At 31.8% G+C, this 22,958-nt stretch overlaps 2 protein-coding genes across 2 annotated transcripts; one reads left to right on the forward strand and one right to left on the reverse strand.

Annotated features, from left to right (window-relative positions):
- The first annotated feature begins 2,871 nt into the window (after positions 1–2,871).
- On the forward strand, positions 2,872–7,593 carry LOC145598972 (kinesin-like protein KIN-8A). Its single transcript, XM_081655372.1, has 7 exons — positions 2,872–3,870; positions 4,458–4,731; positions 4,816–4,866; positions 4,950–5,042; positions 5,273–5,638; positions 5,834–6,481; positions 7,056–7,593. Exons 1-7 carry the CDS (start codon positions 2,975–2,977, stop codon positions 7,095–7,097), a joined length of 2,370 nt encoding a protein of 789 aa, XP_081511498.1. The 5' UTR covers positions 2,872–2,974; the 3' UTR covers positions 7,098–7,593.
- A 7,190-nt stretch (positions 7,594–14,783) lies between these two features.
- LOC145598884 (protein MIZU-KUSSEI 1-like) lies at positions 14,784–16,394 on the reverse strand. Its single transcript, XM_081655285.1, has one exon. The coding sequence runs from the start codon at positions 16,196–16,198 to the stop codon at positions 15,305–15,307; it is 894 nt and encodes a 297-aa protein (XP_081511411.1). The 5' UTR covers positions 16,199–16,394; the 3' UTR covers positions 14,784–15,304.
- Positions 16,395–22,958: the final 6,564 nt, after the last annotated feature.

Here is a 22,958-nt window from a genome sequence, read left to right on the forward strand (position 1 = left end):
GTGATTATAACCTGCAAATTATTGACTTGCCAATTTGAACTCGAGAATGACCAGATAAGTTTAAATGACCCAACTTGATTGTAACCCGCAAATTATTAACTAAACCCGACTTGAACCCAAGAATGACCCGACTTGGAAATGACCCGATTATAACCCGCAAGTTTTTGAATTGAAACGAACCCGACCCGAACCCGAGAATGCCCAGACTTGATTATGACCCGCAAATTATTGACTTGAACCGACCCCGACTCAAACCCGATAATGACCCGACCTGATTATAACCCGAAAATAATTGACTTGAACCGAACCCGACTCGAACCCGAACATGACCCTAACTCATTTAAACCCGTAAAAACCCGAATTTAACCCGACTTGTTTTTCACCCGACCCGAATGTAACCCGACCTTTTATTGACCCGACCTAAACCCGACCCGAACTCGAAAAGATGTATGACCCGACGTGACCCGACTCAAGCATGACCCAACCCAAACCCGACCCACATAGGTCTTGACATTAACCCATATTGACCCGACCCGAGATGACCCGACCCACACAAACCCGACTCAAACCCGACCCATTTACCCGAATTGACAGCTCTAGTCTCAATCACCACTACACCAACATCTAATTGGTATATGCATAATGTAGTAAACACCAAGAATGTTTTGTATACAGTCATTACGTATTGTTGGCCTAATTGTACGAATAAGATAAAGAAATGTTAAGTCCTAAACTATATTGTTAGCTTACCTAGTTACCTTAATATTTAGTTGGCTCCTGAAAATTCTTACCACTTCATTTCACTGGCGGAGCCGGAAATTTCTAACCGGGGGGACGACAACTAAATATCACATAGTTTGACAAATAAATTATTTTAAAAATCGAGCACATCGATAGTTTAATAGTTAAAGCTTTAACTATTATATAAAGTATTCTTGAGTTTCTTTGATTTGGAGGATAATCCCATAGGTTAATGACTTACGGTCTGTTCACATTAACTGAACTGAGTTGAATTGAACAGAACTGATTGGAGCTAAACTGAACTGAGATGAAATGAATGTTTTATGAGAGAATGAAATTAGGAGCTGAACTGAACTGAAGTGAACTGAACTGAACTGATTGGAGCTGAACTAAATTGAAATTAAGCTGAAGTGAACAGACCCTTAATGATTTCTCAAGATCACGAGGAAAAGTTTAACATCATATTACGGATATACCAATTCTTTCTTCTTCTGTATTGTGGTACATAAGCATTACTAGTACTCGAATTACCTATTTCTACATTATTTTCTTGAGTTTGGGAGTAGGGTTGTGCACGGTGCGGTTTGGAGCGGTTTGGATCTCAAACCGCACCAAACCGCAAAATTGCGGTTTGTGATTTTTTCAAACCGCACCAAACCGCAATTCTATACAAACCGCACCAAACCGCACCGCAAAATACGGTTTGGTGCGGTGCGGTTTGCGGTTTTTCCATAATTTTTTTACCTCACAAATAATGATTATTTGCTAATCTTTTGTTATGAATTTTTCACTTGGAAATTGTACAACTATGCAAATAATTCAATAGTAGTGCTTTACTTTAATGTTAATAGTGACCTAGTGACATGTCAAGGCAAACATGAAGCAAAACCATTAAGTAAACCACTCCATTACAACTCCAAAGCACAGGAAACGGAGAGTAATAAGAAAGGAAAACTTTGGTTTTCTTAATAATGACCCACACAAGTCAGTACATATAAATACTATATAAGAGTCTTCTTTCCATATAAGAGACTTTGCATTAAATTGCGGATTGCGGTGCGGTTTGGTTTGAAATTTTTTGAAACCGCACCAAACCGCAAAACCGCGGTTTGGTCAAATTTAAAAACCGCACCGTAATTTCCAAATCGCAAACCGCACCAAACCGCAAAATTGCGGTTTGGTTTGCGGTTTGGTGCGGTTTAGACCGTACTCTGCACAGCCCTATTTGGGAGGGAGACAAATGAAGGGGCTAAACATGAATTGTAGAAGTTTATTTTTAATTTTTAATTTTTTTATTTTTTTTTGTCTTGCACTTTTGAATTACTAATGAGTGATGATGATAGGACACGATTAGAAATCTTGTCAATGATCAAGTTATCAAATCAACAACACACATACTCACTTTGCTTCCTACCATACTTACCAAATGATTTGGGATTATTTGACTTCGAAGTTAGTTTTTAAGAACAAAATGTGCCAAGTTTAGTGCAAAAGTACAAACCAACAGAAAATGACTTTGCTACTTTAATATTTTATTATTATTATCATTTTTTTTTTTTTTTGACAGATACTTTTGTATAGAATAAGAACTAAGATGTGATATTAAACCAAGGGATACGAAACCAAACTTGAAAAAAGATTTACTACGTATTTATCATAGTTTATAGAATTAAAAGCTCATCATACTATAATATTGTATGGCCTGCCATATTAATTATTAAAATTAAACTTTCCGTGAACTCAGCAATGTTGGACCCACGATCCAATCGACCGTTTAATTCATAATTCTGACCGTTACAAACCCCAAAAATTCAAAAATTTAAAAAGCCAACATTGACCACCCCATTTTTTTTTACTATTTCCACTCTCATTTTTATCCTAAAAGTAGAAAAACTAGCAACTTTGGTGTGTCATAAGCAAAAAAGGAAGTGCACATAACACTTTAATCCTTGCACATTTCAAATTCAACCATTTACAGCCGTCCATGACCCACCAACCAACGGCTCAGATCACTCCCAATCCTTCTCTCACCAAAACTCACATAATCTTGAACATGCTTCCCTCTTTCTAATTCAATCCCTCTAAAATTTCCTCCCTTCTTCTTCGAAAACCCGAAAACACCCGAAAAGATTCTAGCTTTCGACGATTTTTAGTTTTTTTACATCTTGTTTAGCAAGAAGATCAAAAGGGTATGTTTAGATTGTGACAAGAAAAGGTTATAACAGTTACAGAAATGCCAGTTTCAACAAGATCTCACATTTTTAATACAGAAGATGAAAATGGAGGATCATCAACAGTAACAGAGCAAACAGAGAATAGTAAAATGGCGCATGCTTTGAGAAACCCTCATCATGGTTTGAAAGAGAAGTTGAAGAGTTTAACTCTTTTATATGAGCAGCAAAAATCATCATCAATTGTTTCAAAGAATCATAATTTCAAACCCCAAGATCAGAAATTTCCTCCAATTCCAGCTCTTGATCGAAATGGGTCAATGAAGATTGAAGAAATTGATTCAAGAAAGCAGAAATTCCCTCCAATCCCACCTCAAAATCGACCCGATTCATCGAAAAAAGAAGAAAAGGAAGTAATTTCAGCATCAATACTACCTGCAACAACTGAAAAAAGTCCAGTTATGAAGGAAAATTCAATGCCTAATGCAACAGTGACAAAAACCTATGTTATACCCCAATCCCCAAATTCAGCATTGGATGATGCTAAGGAGAATGCTGTGGCAGCCAATGGGGATCGAATTGTCGGGTTTACGTGCCCTCGAAAGGCGCCTGTTTCTAGCACGGTGGCTAGGAAATTGTCACTTGGATCACAAATGGAGACAAGAAGAGAAAGAAAATTGTCATTAGGCCAAGAAATGGATCCCCTGTTTCAGAAACAGAGTAATAGTAGAAATAGCAGGATTTTGGTGTTTGTTAGGCTTAGGCCTATGATGAGAAGAGAGAAGGAAACCGGGTGTCGTAGCTGTGTAAGAATCATCAATCGCCGAGATGTTTATTTGACCGAATTCGCTTCGGATAATAATGATTATCTAAGGTTGAAGAGGTTAAGAGGAAGACATTTCACTTTTGATGCTTCTTTTCCTGAGTCTGCTTCTCAGCTGGATGTTTATTCAACTACGTGAGTTTTTTTAATTAATTTTTAAATTTAAAGTTCAATTTCATATGAATTCTTGATGATTTTGATGTTTTGGTTGGTTTTGAATCCATTTGTTTGCTATTTTTATGCTAAGTTCTTGTTTTTCCTTCAATGTTAGAAGTCTTTGATGTTAACTTGTCAACAACTTGCTAAAAAGTGTTAATTTTTAATATAGTTTGTTGAATTTGATCATTTGATGGTTACACAATTAGAAAGAAATTGTCTTTGTTATCAACGTGCTCCCCAATTTGGTTTGTTAAATTAGGTACTACTTTTTAGTTAAATATTAGCAAAGAGTCAATGTAATAATAGATTCATAGATTAATTAATATGTTCAGTGTATTTTGACCTATTATGAAATAAATAACACAATGAGTAAAGTGAATGTAAGAGTAAAAATGAAGCACTGATACTTAGATTACTCACTATAATGTCATTTGTATCAAAGTCTTAGGATAAGTACTAAGAAAACACAATTACACAAGGTTTTTCTTTAGGATGTCAATCAGCAAAAAGAGTGAAATTTTTGCAGCATGAAATTTGAGACCTTAAAATTGTTGCAATTCCAGAACAGCAGATCTCGTCGAAGCAGTGTTGCAAGGGAGGAATGGATCAGTATTTTGTTACGGTGCTACAGGAGCCGGAAAAACGTATACAATGCTCGGAACAGTAGAGAGTCCAGGGGTAATGGTGTTGGCAATCAAGGATTTATTTACCAAGATTAGGCAGAGAAGTTATGATGGTAATCATGTTGTGCAACTATCTTACTTAGAGGTTTATAATGAGACTGTCAGAGATTTACTGTCTCCTGGAAGACCTTTGGTTCTTAGAGAAGATAAACAGGTAACTTTTATCTGTGTTTCTGTTGTTGCATACTTCATGCATTGTTTTGGCCTAATGTATTATGTTCTCTTGTTTAAACTGTAGGGAATCACGGCGGCTGGGTTATCACAGTATAGAGCTTATTCTACAGATGAGGTGAGTCATTTCTTGCTTTAAATAGCTTTTATCCTACTCACCAAGTGATTGAGAAATTGACTAAATGTGTTTGAATGTGACAGGTAATGGCATTACTTCTTCAAGGAAACAAGAATAGGACTACTGAACCAACTCGAGCTAACGAGACATCTTCCAGATCCCATGCTATATTACAGGTAACTACATCAGTACTTTTGCTTTATCAGCTTCTTCTAGCTTTACTTTGTTGGACTTTCTTATATTGGCTTCTTTGTTTTTCACTTGAAAAATACTGATTGAAACTTATATGAACTTAGTATAATTATCGGAAGCGGATAGCTGAACTTAGTGTAACTATTTTGTGGGATACAAATTCTACTATTATTAACTTGAAGAGATCAATGACATTATAAGCTGCATTGTTCAGGTTACAATTGAATATCGAACAAGAGATGCATCATTGAATGTAACCAATCGCATAGGGAAGCTATCATTGATCGATTTAGCAGGCTCAGAGAGAGCCTTAGCTACAGATCAGAGAACCTTGAGATCAGTAGAAGGTGCCAATATTAACCGTTCACTTCTTGCACTTAGTAGCTGCATCAATGCTCTTGTGGAAGGAAAGAAGCACATACCATACCGAAATTCCAAGCTCACTCAACTTCTAAAGGACTCTTTAGGTGGAGCTTGTAACACGGTTATGATTGCAAATATCAGCCCTAATAACCTTACTTTTGGTGAAACACAAAATACCCTTCATTGGGCTGATCGAGCCAAGGAAATTCGGAACAAGGTACACAGATTTACATTACTGCCTCTATTTTCCTTGCAATTAAGAGAGTGCTTGTACCTTCTTGGATATGAAAGTGTACATTTAGTGGATGTTAGTCTAATAAAAATGATATATATACTCGTAAATGAGCATCATGAATCAGAATATGCAAGAGAAATTTAGCATATTTCCTGATTTGTTCTGTATGATTTACAGGGATATGAAACAAATGAAGAGCTGGTACAATCTGATGCTGATCAGGCTAAACTGCTACTTGAAGTACAGAAGGAAAACCGAGAACTTAGAGTACAATTAGCAAGGCAACAGCAGAAGCTATTAAGTGTTCAAGCTCACTCCTTAGCTGCAAATGCCTCACCAACTCCTCCTTCTGTTAGGTCTATTCTTACTCCTCCATCCAACAAGCAAAGGTCTAGGACCCCATTGCGAACATCACCAGAACCAAACAGAAAGAAGGAATCTGAAGAAGCTGTAAGGGAACTACAGTTGGTGGTGAAAACATTAGAGGGAGAGATGGAAAGAGTGAAGAGAGATCATGCATTGCAACTAAAGAAGAAGGACGAAAAGATTAGGGAGTTAACTGCGAAATTATCTAAAGGGTTGAGACCGAGAGATGAAGGGTTGAAAAGTATAGTCACTAGATCAAGCTTAAGGTCAAAGGAAGCAAACACAGGAGAGGTAAAAACTTCTAGTCATAGGTTTTTGTCTCCTGCACCAGCGGCGAAGAAAAGGAGTTTTTGGGACATAACAACAGCTAATAGTCCTTCAGTCACTACCGCGAATGGAAGAAAAACAAGAAGCCATGTTAATGCTGATCCTACTGCCCAACCTTCCATGCTTCTTCAGGTATTGTTATTCAAATCTCCTGCAGAATAATATAAGTTATGTAGCCAAGAAGAACAGAATTCTCAACATACACAAGCACATCTGTGCTAATTTGTAGAAAACAACCACCTACATTCAACTTTTCATCAAAAAAAAAAAGAAAATTCTCCATGTTAATCAGATTATTCAATTCCTTGTTCAACTAATAATTATACATAATGACTTAGTGCATATTAATGTCACAAATAATAACCCAAAGTTGCAGATAACAATTAACGGAGGTAGTAGAAGTTATGTAGCCAAACTAAAGCTAAAATCAACATATATACAAACCATTTCAATGCTAATCTGATAAAATTACCTCCTACATTGAACTTTTCATTTAAATAACCTCTAAATTCTCCTTTTTCGAAATTTCAATTAACCTTTAAAAGGGATGTTTTATCATAACAATGAAAAATATGCAAAAATTTCCTAGATTCATTGTTCTGTGTATTAGTTTTTTTCTTTATTCTGCCACTGATGCAGCTTAAACATCCATGTATCTGGTCTGTGTTGATCCTTGGACTGCACATCATCAATTACAATCATACAGCCAGGTTTTGCTCGACAAAGGCTTAGTCCCTACAGGCAGTGATAGAAAACAAAGAGAACATGACGTACAGGAGAAGCGCGCCTTACTGATCTCAATGTCAGATCAGGAACACATTCTGCTGGCAATCTGTTAGGTCTTGGTTCAAGCCAGAAGAAAGAAAAGTCCTCAGTTTGCCTGCTGCTTCTGTTTTCTTTTTCGACCATGCTCGAAGGAAGAAAACAAAGGAACGAACATACAAACAGGCCGGCCTAGAGAAGGAGCTATATCGAATCATATGAGTGGTTCAGCAATACTGCTGCAGATAGTGTACTAGTTATGAATGAAGCCATTGCTTTAGAGAATTCCTGAAAAGAACACTATCATTTTTTCATTCTTTTTTATTATGAAAATTTGTTAAGGATTTCTTCTAAGTCAATGGCTTTTTTACTAGAATTATGGTTGAAATTTCTTGTTGTGCTACCATGTCCATTTACAGAAGGACAGTCACTTTGAAATGACAGTAGGATAGAATAAAACTACTTCTGTAGAGGATTTTTTTTTTTTTATTTGATAAAGTTATGTAATATTCTTTATTATGAGATGTTGAAGCAAAATGAAAAGTAATTTTCTGAAGCTCTTTGTTTGAAATAAAGCAGTTGCTCCAAAATGGCTCTAAAGTCTCATGAAATTCACAAAAAAATTGTGTAATTAGTTTCAAGAACAACAAAGGTTGAAGGGTAATACATACACTTATGTAAGTGACTAAGTGGTGTGCATGTACATGTGCCTTGAAATTGTGAAAACACGTCAAGGCCCTATTTGATTTGATGTAAAATGTTTTTCGTAAAATGATTGTCCCATTGTTCTTTGTTTGGTTCGTGAAGGGTGCGCGGAAAACAATTTTCCCAATGGTAGAAAATTGCGTTCTTAATAATGAAAACATTTTTCTATACAAAACAAGGGAAACTACATATTTTTATACAAAACTAGGGAAACCACATTTTCCTCCCTTCCCCTTGCCTTCTCTCATCTATCATCACATTCTCACTCCTATATTTTATTTTTATTGTACGCAACCAAGCAAAGGAAAACTAATTTACAATTGTACTCTTACTTGAAAATATGTTTTTGAAAATTAATTTTCATTTAAATTGTTTTACAGCAAACCGAACAGGACCCAAATGGTGAAGCTATGAACAATTAAGTGGGAAAATGGCTGAATAAACTATTAACTACTCCTTATGTCCCTATTTAATCGTTACACCAACCTTTGCGTACCTAGAGTATTATACATTACTCCCTCTTTCCCTATTTTTTTAAAAATGATAATAATAAAATATAAAGTTAAAAAAACAATCAATATAATCTCACATGACTATATTATCTCTTATATTTATATGGAAATTTATGGTCAAAGTTATTAAAAATTGACCAAATATTAGATATGAGGCAAAAAAAAAAAAAAAATACAGACAAAGGGAGTAGTTGTTATTTACTTATCGAAAAAGTATTTACTATTTCCTTTTAACATAATTATCATTTATCAATAAACATTTTGTAAATATTGTCATTAACACGTTAATCAAAAGCAATGTGTACCTATCCAAAAAAAAGATAGTGTGAGAATGCAACATTTTTGCTCAAGTACTGGTAGAATGAAAGCTAGTCCTCATTTAGTAGACGTAGTATGTAGGCCAAGTGAAGGCCCAACTGCTTTAGAAAAATTAGTGTATTGACTTATTGTCGTTAGTCTCATTACCTATTGTTGTAACATCTTTCACTTCAACCTACGATTATATGTATGGCCCCAATAAACCTCACTAGTCACTACCAGGCTCTTGAGTGGATCCTATTCCATGAGTGACTGTATGAGAGATTGTGGGATGAGTGGATGGCTAAGCTTACTTGGTTAGGGCTTCTCCTTCAGTTTATGAGATAACTAAGTTTCGTCTTTGACAACCTGTTTTATCTTTCCCAAATCGTGTCTTTTTTAGCAATAAGACCACGGTATTAGAACCCGTATTACTTTATTCTCTATATATGTGATTTATCAGTATGAGGTCACAATTCGCTACCTAATTTGTTAAGTTAGACCAAAAAAAAAAAACCAATTAGCAATACTTCCTCCATTTCATAATAATTGCAACACTTTGATTGACACACATGCTAATACACAACAATGACTACTAAGAAATATAAAAGAATAATATAATGAAAATGTACTTAAAGACTAATCCAAAAATATTTTACATAGCACATGCTAATACATAACAATGACTACTAAGAAAGATAAAAGGGTAATATAATGAAAATGTACTTATAGGCTAATCCAAAAATATTTTACATAGCAACATGTGTTTTTTGTAATTAGTAAAAAGTATTGTCAATGTAAGCATATAAATAGTGTTATTTCAAAAAAAACATTTATATAGTGTAAAAGTCAAAGTGTTGCGATTATTACGAAATGGAGGGAGTACATTTACGAAAAAACACTGCTTAATGCTTAGTTCTATTTTCTTATGATTAGCTAATTGACTTCTTTGTTGTACTTTTAATTAGGACAACTAATGAGAAATTAAGATACTTATTGCTCTACTTTTGTCGTTTGGTTTTCTAATTTCCTACTCTTAGTGATAACAGGCCTCATACTTAATTCTTTAACAGTGCTCCTAATTCATTATTTGGTTGATTATATATCATTCCCCACAAATCATTATCAAAGTTTTTTTTTTTTTTAAAATATTTTTTTTTTATAACAATCATTCATTTATTCATTTGTTTATTGCATGAGACCAAATACTATTTTGAAAGCAGCTACTCGCTACTATTAGTTTTTCCGAACAGACTAGTTTTTCCGAACAGGCCCTTATGACTTTACTAAAAAAAACATTTGTTAGTAAGCCAAAGGGAGTGTTAATCATACTTTAAGATTTGTGAAGAAGAGTTAGCATTGATTACAACAATAATTGTCGGAAACAAAGGCCAGCCTAACATTTGTTTTTTGCAGGCAACCAACAAGCTTTTGATCTTGGAAGAATGATGAGAAGATCATCATCAGAAATACATCCTCGATTATTGTGCATGTCTTTGATCACTTTGGATTACTTTACTTTTTTCTCCAAAATTTAGGCCTACTCTAATACAATAGTCTCTCTTTATTTCCACTTTTCCCTACCTTTGTTTTCTTTAAACTTTGCCTTGAGAAACTCTCTACTTGAGAGTGGTTTTAGTGTTTTACATCAAATTCATCAAAGCCCTTAAATGAGGATTAATTAAGTATAACAACTTGCTAATTAAGTGTTTGAGCTTATCATATCACATGCAATATTAAGTATAAAAATAGTAACAATAGCATCCATTACCAAATTGGGTCATAGTATAGCAAGGGATATGATTAGGAACCAACTTGCTAATGCTAATAGATATAGTATTAATGACTTATCATTCATTCTCTCATTTTATATTTATATTGTAGATTTTTAATGGTTGCTCAAAAATTTTATCATATTTAATCAAGCTTAGCTTCTTTTAATTTATGAAGTTTTCTTACCGTATTATATATTTATAAGAAAAATTAGTTTTCAATGTATAAAAGTCAAATTAACTAGATTTGTCAAGGAGTATGAAATAGATAAGAGGTTGGAATAATGATTTGTTTACAAATTTATTGGTGTGATTCTCCATGATTGATGTTTAATATAAATGTTCAAATAAAGTAAATTATGAAATAATTAATTTTTTGAAACCCTATTATATTCTCGATTAGTATTAACTTAATATTTAAAAATTCATACAAAGAGGATATCATTTTAGAGAAAAATAAAAATAAAAAAAAAATCTAACCAAGACCTTGAAGGGGCTTATCATTAACAAAATTATTGATTCTGCTTGAGAAAATACCGGTTGTACTAGTTATTTTGAGTGTTGTACTGGTTGTCAATTTGTCATGAATATAGAGGTGATAAAAAAAATCGGGTCGGGCCTTAACATCTTAACTCACGTCCAAACTCGCCCAAAATGATGGATTTTTCGGGCCTAAGCAGGTTTGCCGAGATTTTTTCGGCCAGATTCGGGTTTTTAACTAAAATTGTGTATTTAAGCTTGCCCAAACCCGCAAAGAACAGGCCAGGCTAGCGGGCCGGGTTGTACTTGATCACCTCTAATTATGCACTAAGTCATTAAGTATTATCAGTTGATCACTAATTATGTTAACAATATGCTTGAATCACTAATCATATTAGGTTTAAAGATTGATTTACTTTTCAAAAGATTGTATAGATATATTTAGATAGATGTACTTCCTCCACATTCCATTCAATAGAAATCAATACAGTAATCATAACCGCCAAACTTTAGGTCCAAAAATTGACATTGTAGTTAACTAAGTGAATGATATTGCTATAAAGATCCCTTTAATATTTAGGTCCAAAATTTGGCATTGTAGTTAGTTATAGAAGTGATAGTTTAGCTAGCTTTGGTCCCTATTTCCCTCCAAATTCAATAGAAAATTACTCTTAACTACCAATGGCTCAACATCCATATTTTTCTTGATCCACATATAGACATTTTAAATAACTTTAGTTACACAACAAATTAAATTTATGAAAAATCACAAATTTTTCTAATTAACACCATTAGTGATTAGTCAAGGTTATTAATGTTATTATATGATCCCCAGTGAATGGAACTTGAGTTTATGGTTTTTCAAATTTTTGAAATTTTACTAAAAAAAAAAAAAATGTTGTATTGACAAGCCAAAGCCAAAAGCAATAATAAAAAAAAAATAATAATAAAAATAAAAAAAAATAAAAAAAAACTCATTCGCAAAAAGAATATTATTTCGTATTATATACGAGTATCGAACATGATAGCCTACCTTGTGACAAGATAGGATACTCGTGGTTGTTCATAATTTATTTGTGTGAGTCTGTTTCCACACAATCTTGTACTTTTAACAGATTCCGGTTTATAAAATTTCTGCCTAACGTTTTCCTCAAGAAGAGTATAAAATCTTCAATTCACTTATAAAAAGAGAATAAAATTGGCCTATGCCTAAGAATAAAGTCCACCCTACTAATAACTTTTGACCATTATTATACGGGAGCAAAAACTTGTTTAAATTGTCCATATAAATAAAGTGAAATTTGTATTTTCTTAAATCATACAAATATTCAGTATTAGATAAACTAAGAAATTTACCAACAAACCTAAGTGCCTTGCTTCTCTATATCTCCCTTTTGTCTCTTTATAGAGTTGTTTGAACTTTAAGATTTTCTAGGCTAAAAATAGCACAATTTTTTAAATAACGAAGGGTTACCAAATTGGGATCATTATCATTTCAAGCAAAAGAATCATGCAAAAGCGAGCCATTTGAATTAACGAGTAGATTTTTGGCTCAGATTAATACATTTATTACGATAAATGTGCATTGACATTTATAATTCAAAACTACTTTTGTTGATTTGTTCATTATGCTATTTGTGAACTTGTGATATAGTTATTTTGTTTACAAAAAATTAAAAACATATTATATGATATACTTTAATAGTTAATTAATCAATGTTTTATCTTGAGGCCAAAATGATCGAGTTCAACTCTAGTATAAACCATATATCTCCATTTTTTCTTTTACAGTATGATGATAAAATTATATATATCCAACAATAAAGGCCCGGAGAGAGTCATCATGTGCCATGTGGATTTAATTCGAAAGGAAGTGAGATTAGGGGGAGCTGAGAGAAAAATAATAAAACAATAGTTTATTATGCACCATTGCCGAATAAAGAAGTGTTGCAATTAATCGAAAACGAATAGAGCATACGAGACATTGATATATATGGTGAATAGTTTATTGTGTTATACTTAATGCTGCATACCTTGATGATCATAGCACTAAAATGAAAGTATTCAATCCCTAATATATGTTAGTAATATAAATATTATGACAAGACGTGCACCACTTAAACTTAGCTTGCTAATTAGTTTAACTTAGGAGCAGAAAGCAAAACTAATTAAGTGTTCAAATTGTGTTCCACCACCTTAATTATGTGGGAAATAGATGATGGTGCTCCTAAATCCTAATATAAATAGGCCAAACCTTGGACAAATCTACTCAAAGGGGCGTTAAAGTATATGAATTGGCAGTCAAAAATGGGAAAGCACAATATTCTGATTACCCCACAATTATCAAGATTGATATATTTATTTTATTTTTTCTTTCCTAAACTGCTACTAATTGCTTTTGTGAACTTTCATGATTACACTTTAGTTCCTACTTACTATTTTTTTATGTGTCTCTCGGGACTATATTTTCACACAAAACATACAATGCTCCAACTTAACAAAGAGGGAGGTAAAAGTAAAGGAACTGATTGGAGCTGAACTGAAATTAAGTTGAAAAGAACAACCCGTATTCTTAAATTGTTATACGTATTATTAAATGTATTAAAAATTGTATTTGAGAGTCCAAAACTTAAAGAGGCCATTGCTTGTATTGGAAACATTTTTTTTTTTATCCTCTCTCTCTTTTAGGGCCAACTGTAAATAAAATAAAAATAATCAAATTAATATATAGTTATATATATAGGTGGATCAATGGACATTTCTTCTACCAAGTATTGCCATATTATGAGTCTTTTTAAAAGTAAGTCTAGTAGAGCTTTTTTAAAGGATACATTGCACTAAATCCTGCAATATTTGAAAATATTTTCTGCAATTGATTAGCTTTCTCCAAGAAAATTTCTTCAGTACTGAAAACAATTATTAAAAGTTGGAAGCACTTATACTCTTTGGATCCAACGTAACCCCATAATTTAAGTGATGTTCAACTTAAAGGTGTAAGCCGTCCTCTCTTAGGAAAGACAATAATGAACAACAATGCAGCAAGTTAACTCCATAGGCTTTTTAGATTTTACAAATCACCCTTTAAATAAACAAAATTTGCTTCTTTTTGTCGAAAAATGCAAATTGTGACACTTTAAGCCGTTGATAGTGTAATTGGAACTAGCTACATAGTATTAATTAAATAACTAAATTCGAACAAGAGTTTCTTTTTGTCCGAAACATACAAACTGTGATACCTTAAGTCGTTGATACTTGATAGTATAATTGAAACTAGCTATAAAGTATTAAATAACAAAATCCGGACAAGAAGTAATTAGCTATTTATAGTTAAGTAGCTCGTTTTCAATATGATTTCTTTGACATGGTCTCTTGAACAACCACATCTTATGCTCATAATTGCTTTTGCCAATCATTAGGTAACATGATTATAGATGATTCCAAAACTGGAAGAGAGAGACCATGATCTAAGAAGAATGTTGCAATGTTTTTGTTTTTGTTTTTTTTGTTTTTTTTTGTTTTTTCTTTAAAATAAAAATAATACATTCCTGGGATATCAACCAAATCTAGACCAAAACTGCATCAAAACAGTATTGAGTGATGTGTATAGCTAAACCTTATTACTCACATTTCTAAGACTAGTATCTTTATAGAAATTACAGTACTTCAATTTTAATTTACTTTCTTCTTCTTTTGGTATATGAAAATTAAATAATTTTATTTTTTTAATAAATAAATTTACTATAATATCTTTGAGTATATTGTTCAAATCAACATCACACATTCATACTATCATAAATCATTTTCAAGATACCATGACAAAAGTATAGTACACTCTCTTTGTTTAAATTTAATTGTGCGTGTAGCATAAGAACAATGCTTAAGACGTGATCTCTTTTTAAACTCATTACGATAAATCACTCTTGCAAGATAAAAGTTGATATAGCTAGAAACTATGCAAAAATGTTATAGTAAACACTATGAGGCATACAAAAACACCATGTTCATAATATAATATACCAATTGGAGAGTTGCATTGCATGAAAGATCTTACATTGAGTTAAATTGACCACCATGCCCATAATATACCAATTTCCCTTCTTTTTTTTTCCTAGTATACCATTACATTCCACCCCCAAAAAGCTAACAAAATACAGTAAAAAAAAAAAAAAAAAAAACCCACTTCTCCAATTTTTTTTATACCCAAACCCAAAAAACAAATAAATTAACAATAAAACATCTTGTTAAACTAGACTTCTACTAATCCCCACCCTATTAACAACCTCTTAAAACCTAACAAATTTAGTAAAAACTACAACTTACAATAATCTTTTCTCATAAACATTTTTTTTTTTGTTGTTGTCTTTCCAAGTAGGGAGGAGATTTGTCGAGAGTGTCTATTATACACAAGGGTGTACTCTTGCTCCATTTCAGACTCGGAGCAAGTAGATGCTAAGCTCAGGAGCACCATGACAATCAGGATTCATCATATAGAAAGCTTCAGAATCCCTAGACCCTACAACCCTCTCAAACTGGGCCCTCATATACATGAGCTCACCTTCCGAACCCGACCCGGACCCGTTAAACCCAGGAAGAACACCTGCACCCATTGAAATAGGCTCAACAGCCTTTAAAATCTTAGCCTCATTAGGCCCAATTTCTCTTTTATTAGCAAACCCACATTTCTTCCCATTACAATAAGTCCTCCAAACTTGTTCTTCCAACAATCTCTTCCTCCTCACCTTCTTCCTCTTCTCATGCTCTTGTGCTAATTTTTGTGACTTCTCTTGTTCTTGTTGATCATCTTTATCGCATTCGAGCGCGATACGAACCAACCCAGATGCCATCTCCTTAACGAGATGGGTTATCTGGGTGGCGAGCTCGATGAAAAAGACAGGGGCGGAGTTATGTTCACGTTGAAACACAAAATGGACATGACCTTTTCTATACCCAAACAAAGTTCCTATAACTTTAGGGCATGACCCTAAATTTGGGAAGGTTGAAGGTGAAGATTTGTTGATGTTAAGGGCAGTAAGAACTGACCTTATTCTTGAAACAGCAATAGCTTGTAATTTCCTCCTTCTTCTAGCTGTTGAAGATGCTAAACTTTTGTGATTATCATCACTAATTATGTCATTAAGAGGAGGGTGATTAATTGTGTCCTGTTTTCCCCTGTTTTCCTCTGTTTTAAGGGTAGTTTGATTATTATCTAAAGTATCATCATTTTGGACTTTCCTTGATGATGACCAAGGGAAGTTGGCTTTGGACATTTTGAGAGGTGTTGGAGATGGTGGTGTTGGTGTTGGTGTTGATGTTGTCTTCATTTGGGGTTTTTGTAAAAATGGTTTTTTTAGAGAGAGAAAGTTAGAGAGAGAAAGAAGGGATTGAATGCTAAAAGAATAATAAAAATACTACTAGTAGTAGTAATGTTTTAATGAGGGAATTGAATTTAAGTTTTTGGGGTGGTGGGGAAAATTGAGTTGCATTTACTACTATTTTGATATGGAGTAGTAAAGAGTAGAGGAGTAAATAGTGAGTGAGTGAGTCATCTTTGGGCTCTTTGAGGGCTTTTGTGGTGTAAAAAGCATAAAGTAAATTCCAAAGTTGCCCCCACCAAAAAAGAAGTCCGGTTTGAGAATGTATGAGGATCAACAATTGAATTGAATCATGGGATATAGTACTATATTCTAATGATAAGAGGAGCATATTGTATAGTAGTTGATCTACTATTAAAAAGAAATAAATAAATGAAAAAGACGTGTTTTAGATTATGATATTTATTACAATTCGTTTACGGTGAGGAGAACTATCTTATCGGTCTGGAATCCAACTACCTTAAATTACTGATTTTCAATGGTGATGAGAATTATCTTATCGATCTGGATCCAACATCGATCAATGTATCCGAGATAGAGAGGATGAGTATCATACATATTCTCTTTCACAAAATTTGTGTGCCCTCGTAAGAATTGAACTCCCTTAGCTTAAGACTGAAAAGGAACATTCTTATCTAGGTCAAGTTTAACTTGACATTCATTTATCTACATTGTTTTGTATAGAGTCCATCGAAATGCATTTTCATAACTGTGATCGATTACATACCGTATATAACAAAAAATGTCAATTAACTAAGAATTTATACTTTAAGTTATCGGAGAACTTCTAAATAATATTTGATGTAACAAGCTAAGTTTTAGTATAATCACAGCACATACATTTAGAACTATTATGTTTATTTACTAGATTAGTCTCGTGCGATGTACGATATTAGAAATTTCTTTGAAACATAGAATATATATTGTATGTATTCATATTGCTTAATTACCACGTATAAGATATATAGAGTATGCATTGGATACAAATAGTTGGTGAGAAAGAAAATCAAATAAATTAAAGAGTATAGATAAATTGAGAGGGGGTGAAATTAAATTTGAAATTTTAAACGAAAGAAAAATATAATAACATCATATTTTATTTAGGCAGGAGAATTTTTCTTGTAAAATTGCCACGTGGACAATATGATGTGAGCGGTTGCTACTTTAGTTTTATTTATTATTATTGATATTTATATTTATTTTTTATGAATCTTTTTAGAGCAGGCTAGAAGGGTTCAGGTCATATCAGTTTATAGCTTATTTGTGTTTACTATTCTCAATTACTTTATATTGCGTATTAAATAATAAATAGTACAAAGTAAATATAACCTTAGTAATCAAATCTACCAATAGAGGTTAAATTGATTCTTTTTTGCTACAACCTAGGAATCTATTCTTTGGTCTTTACCAAACACCACCCTAATCCTTTTAGTAAAACGGTGAATAATCTAATGAAACGTTTTTAAATTATACCCACTCTTCACTTTATCACCACTTTACAAATGTTTAATACTTAAAAAATATCAAGAAGGGCATTTTAGTCATTTGGAAAGAGAGATAGAAAGCTCTCAACTCTCAATCCACACCACTTTACCTATGACAGACTATTGAAATTTTTGTTTTTTTTTTACAAAAAAGTAAAAAATTTAATCAGTAAAAATAAGAAAAAAGAAAAGCAAGCACCCAAAAAAATGGAGAGGGGGGCGCAAAGAATGAAAAAGGAGAGACAAAGGAGAGTGTAACTTCATTTTCTAGTGGGGTACAATTCCCTTGACTACCTCACTTTTGACCTCAATTTTAATTTTATTTTACAAAAAAAATAAAAAGAAAAAAATAAAGGACAGTAAAAGTAAAATAAAGTTAAGAAGATGAGGTAAGCACAACGTCACTGTTCATAGATGTACAGGCATAAACTCTTAACACGCTCGTTTGTATGCTTCTGTCATTTTACCATAACTACGTGCCATGCAGTAAAACAAAAGGAAGCCCAAAACATGATTCATGCTGCTGCATTGCGAGTTTGCGACTACCTAAAATCGGAAATATTAAGCATGAATCAAACCATTTATGACAATTGACAAACATTTTAATATGACTTTGTCATTAAATTTTTCTTGTACAAGTAGGTACATAAATTTCTTCTCATTCACTCTTTATAGGTTGAAGTAACTCGATCCGATTTGATCCGTTAGTACCTGATCCGATCTGATTCGAAAGTAACCTGATCTATTACATTTTGACTTATACGAGCAAAGTAATATAGCATGACTCAAACTCGAACTAAACTTGATATGATATGGTGCAACTTAATCAGACACGGTCAGTCAAACTGCCGAATAGATACCTCTGAGTTGAATAAAGTTATGTTAATCTTATTAGCTTTGTTAAAAATTTAATACAAATTACATTCTTTGTTCCCTTTGCTAGTTTGCTCTTCTTACTTCCTTCTGGCACATTTGCTAATTCTCAAAATTTATTATTAGTTTACTTACGTATTAATGAAAATTGTAAGAGTTTGATACTCCCTTTGTTTCATAATAAATGTCTCACTTTGACTTTTGCACTATTACATACACCACTTTAACGATTTAATCAATGCCGCTTTTGCATTACACATATAAACAAACGGCTATGTAGTTACTTGTTAGAATCGTATCATGCTATGTAAAGTTTCCCCTTTTTTTCTCCTCATCATCATTTAGTAAAGACAAGAAAATTTCCAGGTAGAAACCTAATCCAAAATTTCGCTGAGATGCGACCCCATAGCTGATAATAGAACATTTAAAAATAAGATATTATTCGACAATGTTTTGCATAGACAAACATGTCAGATAAAATGAGACATTTTAAAATAGAGGGAGTGTAATATAAGTACTCATTAAAGTGAATCAATCAAAACCATATAATACGTATTGAATATGTTCTTTCTTATATGTTGGAAAGAAGTCGATAACAAATAGAAATCGGGAGAGTATCAAAAAACTAATTTACATAGTACTGAGTCAAAGTACTCTATAATTCTTTTTTTTTTCCAAAGGCAAGTACTCTATAATTTTAAATTCTTAATAATACGTAATAGTTGAAGTTATGCAGAGTTGTTAATATCAAATTAAAAAAAAAAAAAAAAAAAAGTGAACTGAACTTAGAAAATATATTTAGACCTTATAGTTAGCGCCTAAAGATTGATTACATCAACACTTGGATCAATTTCAAACAATTAAAGCTGTGGTTGAAGATCAGAATTTCAAATGTTTTTTAGATCTTATAAATATTTACATCATTTTCAAAAAAGAATAATGAAAAAAATAAAAAACATTCTGAATATGCAGAGAGGATAGAGGGCGAATGGGGTGTTGGGGGCAGGGAACATCCTCCTTGTTGGATTAGATTCAATCAAACATGCTAAAATTGACATATCATTTGGTTATAGGACATCAATTATGCTTCTCTCCTTAGATCTTCTGGTCCCACTTTTATGCCATTCTAATTCTAGTGACCACCTTATTTTTCTTGTGGATGGATTCCTTGTGAATAATTTGAATATGACCTCTGATCCTTAAAAGAATACAAAATAGTAGACTAATGTTCCGATCCATTGTTGTGAATTGAATTACTAATGTTTTTTTTTTTTTTTTTTTTGAAACAACTAATGTTTTATGAGATATTAAGTGATATATAGAGCTCTTCGGCTTGAGCAATCTCATTAGGATGTCCATTGAATGGACGAGGTTGTTGTTGCTATCATTTGAATTTTTTTGGCACAAATACATACTATATGTTAGTTTTAACTAACACGTTTTGACTATGACATTATTTATATACTCTATTTTAATTGCGTTTTACGAAAAAAATTGTTGGTTCAATCAAGGAATTTAACGGATGATCTCACAAATTATAGTAGAGCTCTAGACCATTATACTAGTTTTACATTTATATAACATAACCAAACAAATACGTAGTATTATACTATTATAGATATACTCAGTATCTAATTATTGGAGCCCCTAAAATTTGGAGTCATGTTCCGTCGATCACATAGCTTCGCACACCCCAAAAATCATCACTGCTAAGTTTCCTTCAATTTCACCTTTTCTTTCCACTACAACTTTCTTTCTTTTTTCATTTTGTGGTTTTCCTTGTACATGCAGTTAGATTATTCGCCATTAAAATTAGCAAAGATAAAGGTATTCATTCGTATGTAATGAAGCTAAGTTTCCCTAACACATTGTATTGGTCGAATCAAGGAAGGGAATTTACATCAAGATAATAGATATGAGCTAAGTATTAAACATGCAAAAAAGGAATACATTAACTCATGAGTACAGTCATGACAACTACTAACAGAACAATTGGCTTAAAGTAAACTAACCTCGTCAATAAATGAATTCTAGCTCCAATTCATCAAGATGAATCAATCAATCAAACCCTATTTCAATACTATTTTCCCATATTTCAAGTAAAAAAGTCAAATTAAAATTCTAAAACCTTACCCGAACTTAATCTAAGAGTTGCAATCAATAACATAATACTAAAACAGACACCAGGAATTAAATGTGTCAATTCCTAGTGTAGTTTTTTCCTCTAAAAAAACCTTTATGTTTTTGTGAAGTTTGGTATAATATAACTATCATAATATTATTTCAATTATTTTATACGTATCTTTTATAGTAAATATATTCTCTTTAGTTATTACTCCATTTTTCATAAATATTACTATGTAAGACAAATCTTTAATACATCATGTTTTTTCATTCAATTGAGTAATATAGTTTAAAATGATGATTCTATTACATAATAGATTTGCACTACACAAATAATTACTAAATGTGAATTTTGATTTTTTTTTTTTAAACTTTAATTGATTTCTCGCCTAATTCTTATACGAATAGCCTAATAAAAATATGAAGGGATTTTAGCAACAAAGCATAACATTATAAACACTTTATCTATACATGTAATCATGTAAGATAATTTCTTTAAATTCTTGTATTTGTATCTCCAATACTTTCATAAAGTATCATAATTTAGGGAAAAAATTGACTGAATATCAAAACGGGGTTATCATTCCTGCCCATTAAGTGTAGTACACAATTTTAAATACTTATTTGATTAAAAAAAGAAAATTTTATTTATCATTGAATTTTAAAAACACTCATATGGTCTAATATGATTTTAATATACTAATTTGTCTAATTGACTCTTTTGTTATATTTCATGTTTCATTTCATTTTAGGCAAAATAAGAATAAATATGTTATACACGTTAAAAAAAAAGAATAAATATGTTATAGATGTATTTATCTTAGCTATTTTTTAATAAAGTTTTTTTTTCCCTTTTATTGATTAAATTTAGTGAAATAACCATGCATGGCACGAGACCTTATCTAGTTTACTTCTGAAATGGTATGTTTAATTATTTTTCACCAATTTATATGTCATCATTTGCTTTTTGAATTGTATGTCTCATTTAATTTTCTTATTTCTGGTTACACATAAATCATATATATAAACACAACAATTGTAATTAATTGAATATATACTAGATCATATTGTATTACAACACACTCAGGCCCCGTTCTTTAGAGCTGCTTTGCTCTGCTGAAATCTGCTCTGCTTTGCTCTGCTCTGCTGAAATCTGCTCTGCTCTGCTTAAAATTAATACTTAATTTGAATTATTATAATAATAATGTATATTTAATAATAATAAATAATTAATACTTAATGATAATAATAATTAATATTTAATAATAATAATAAATAAATAATATTTAATAATAATAATAAATAAATAATATTTAATAATAATAATATATAATTAATATTTAATAATAATAGTATATAACTAATTATTAATAATAATAATAATAATAAATACTAAATAATATTAATATTATTAGTAATAATAATATTATTAAAAATTAATATTTAATAATAATAATATTTAGTAATAATAATATTATTAAAAATTAATATTTAATAATAATAATATTTAGTAATAATAATATTATTAAAAATTAATGATTAGTAGTAGTAGAGAAAAAATTACTGGATCAAATTAACAAGTGTGCATAGATAATTACTGGATCAAATTAACAAGTGGGCATTATACTGCATTCCTATATAATTTTAAACGCAATTTAAACTATATATTTTTAACAATCATCAAAATTTCCTATCTTTTTTCAATTCTTTCATGTCCTCAATTCTTTTATGCAGGTAAAGTTAATGTTAAATTGCTCCTCTTTGAACAATCTTTGAAAGATAAAATAGGAATAAACATAATTAAACATGACATATTTATAAGTAAAATAACATAAGCATTTTAGTTTACTCATCAAGTCAATTTAATTAAGTTTACTCTTCAACATCTTTTACCAAAAGAAAACAGAAATTGAAACATCATTCGAACATAGTAGACTACTAGTGACGATTCTCAGGATGTTTGCCCTCCTCTAAGCCGATGGTGAAATCTTTGTTGCAATAATTCTCTGCTTGAGTGGGCAAATAATTAGCCACATCGGGAGCACTGTCACGTTTTGGCTGCCCCTTTTTTCGTCGATGAACTCTGATTTATGTTAACTAGAATTTTTGAAAAGTTTTTTAGGTATACCTTAAGTATTATTTAAGTGGTGAATTAGAGTGAAAATAGCAATAGTGGACTACACATATTTATCCGAAGAGTGTCATACATCATTATACATCAGGCGTTC

The sequence above is a fragment of the Chenopodium album genome, chromosome 20, assembly GCF_948465745.1.
Source record: "Chenopodium album chromosome 20, dcCheAlbu1.1, whole genome shotgun sequence".
NCBI lineage: Eukaryota > Viridiplantae > Streptophyta > Magnoliopsida > Caryophyllales > Amaranthaceae > Chenopodium > Chenopodium album.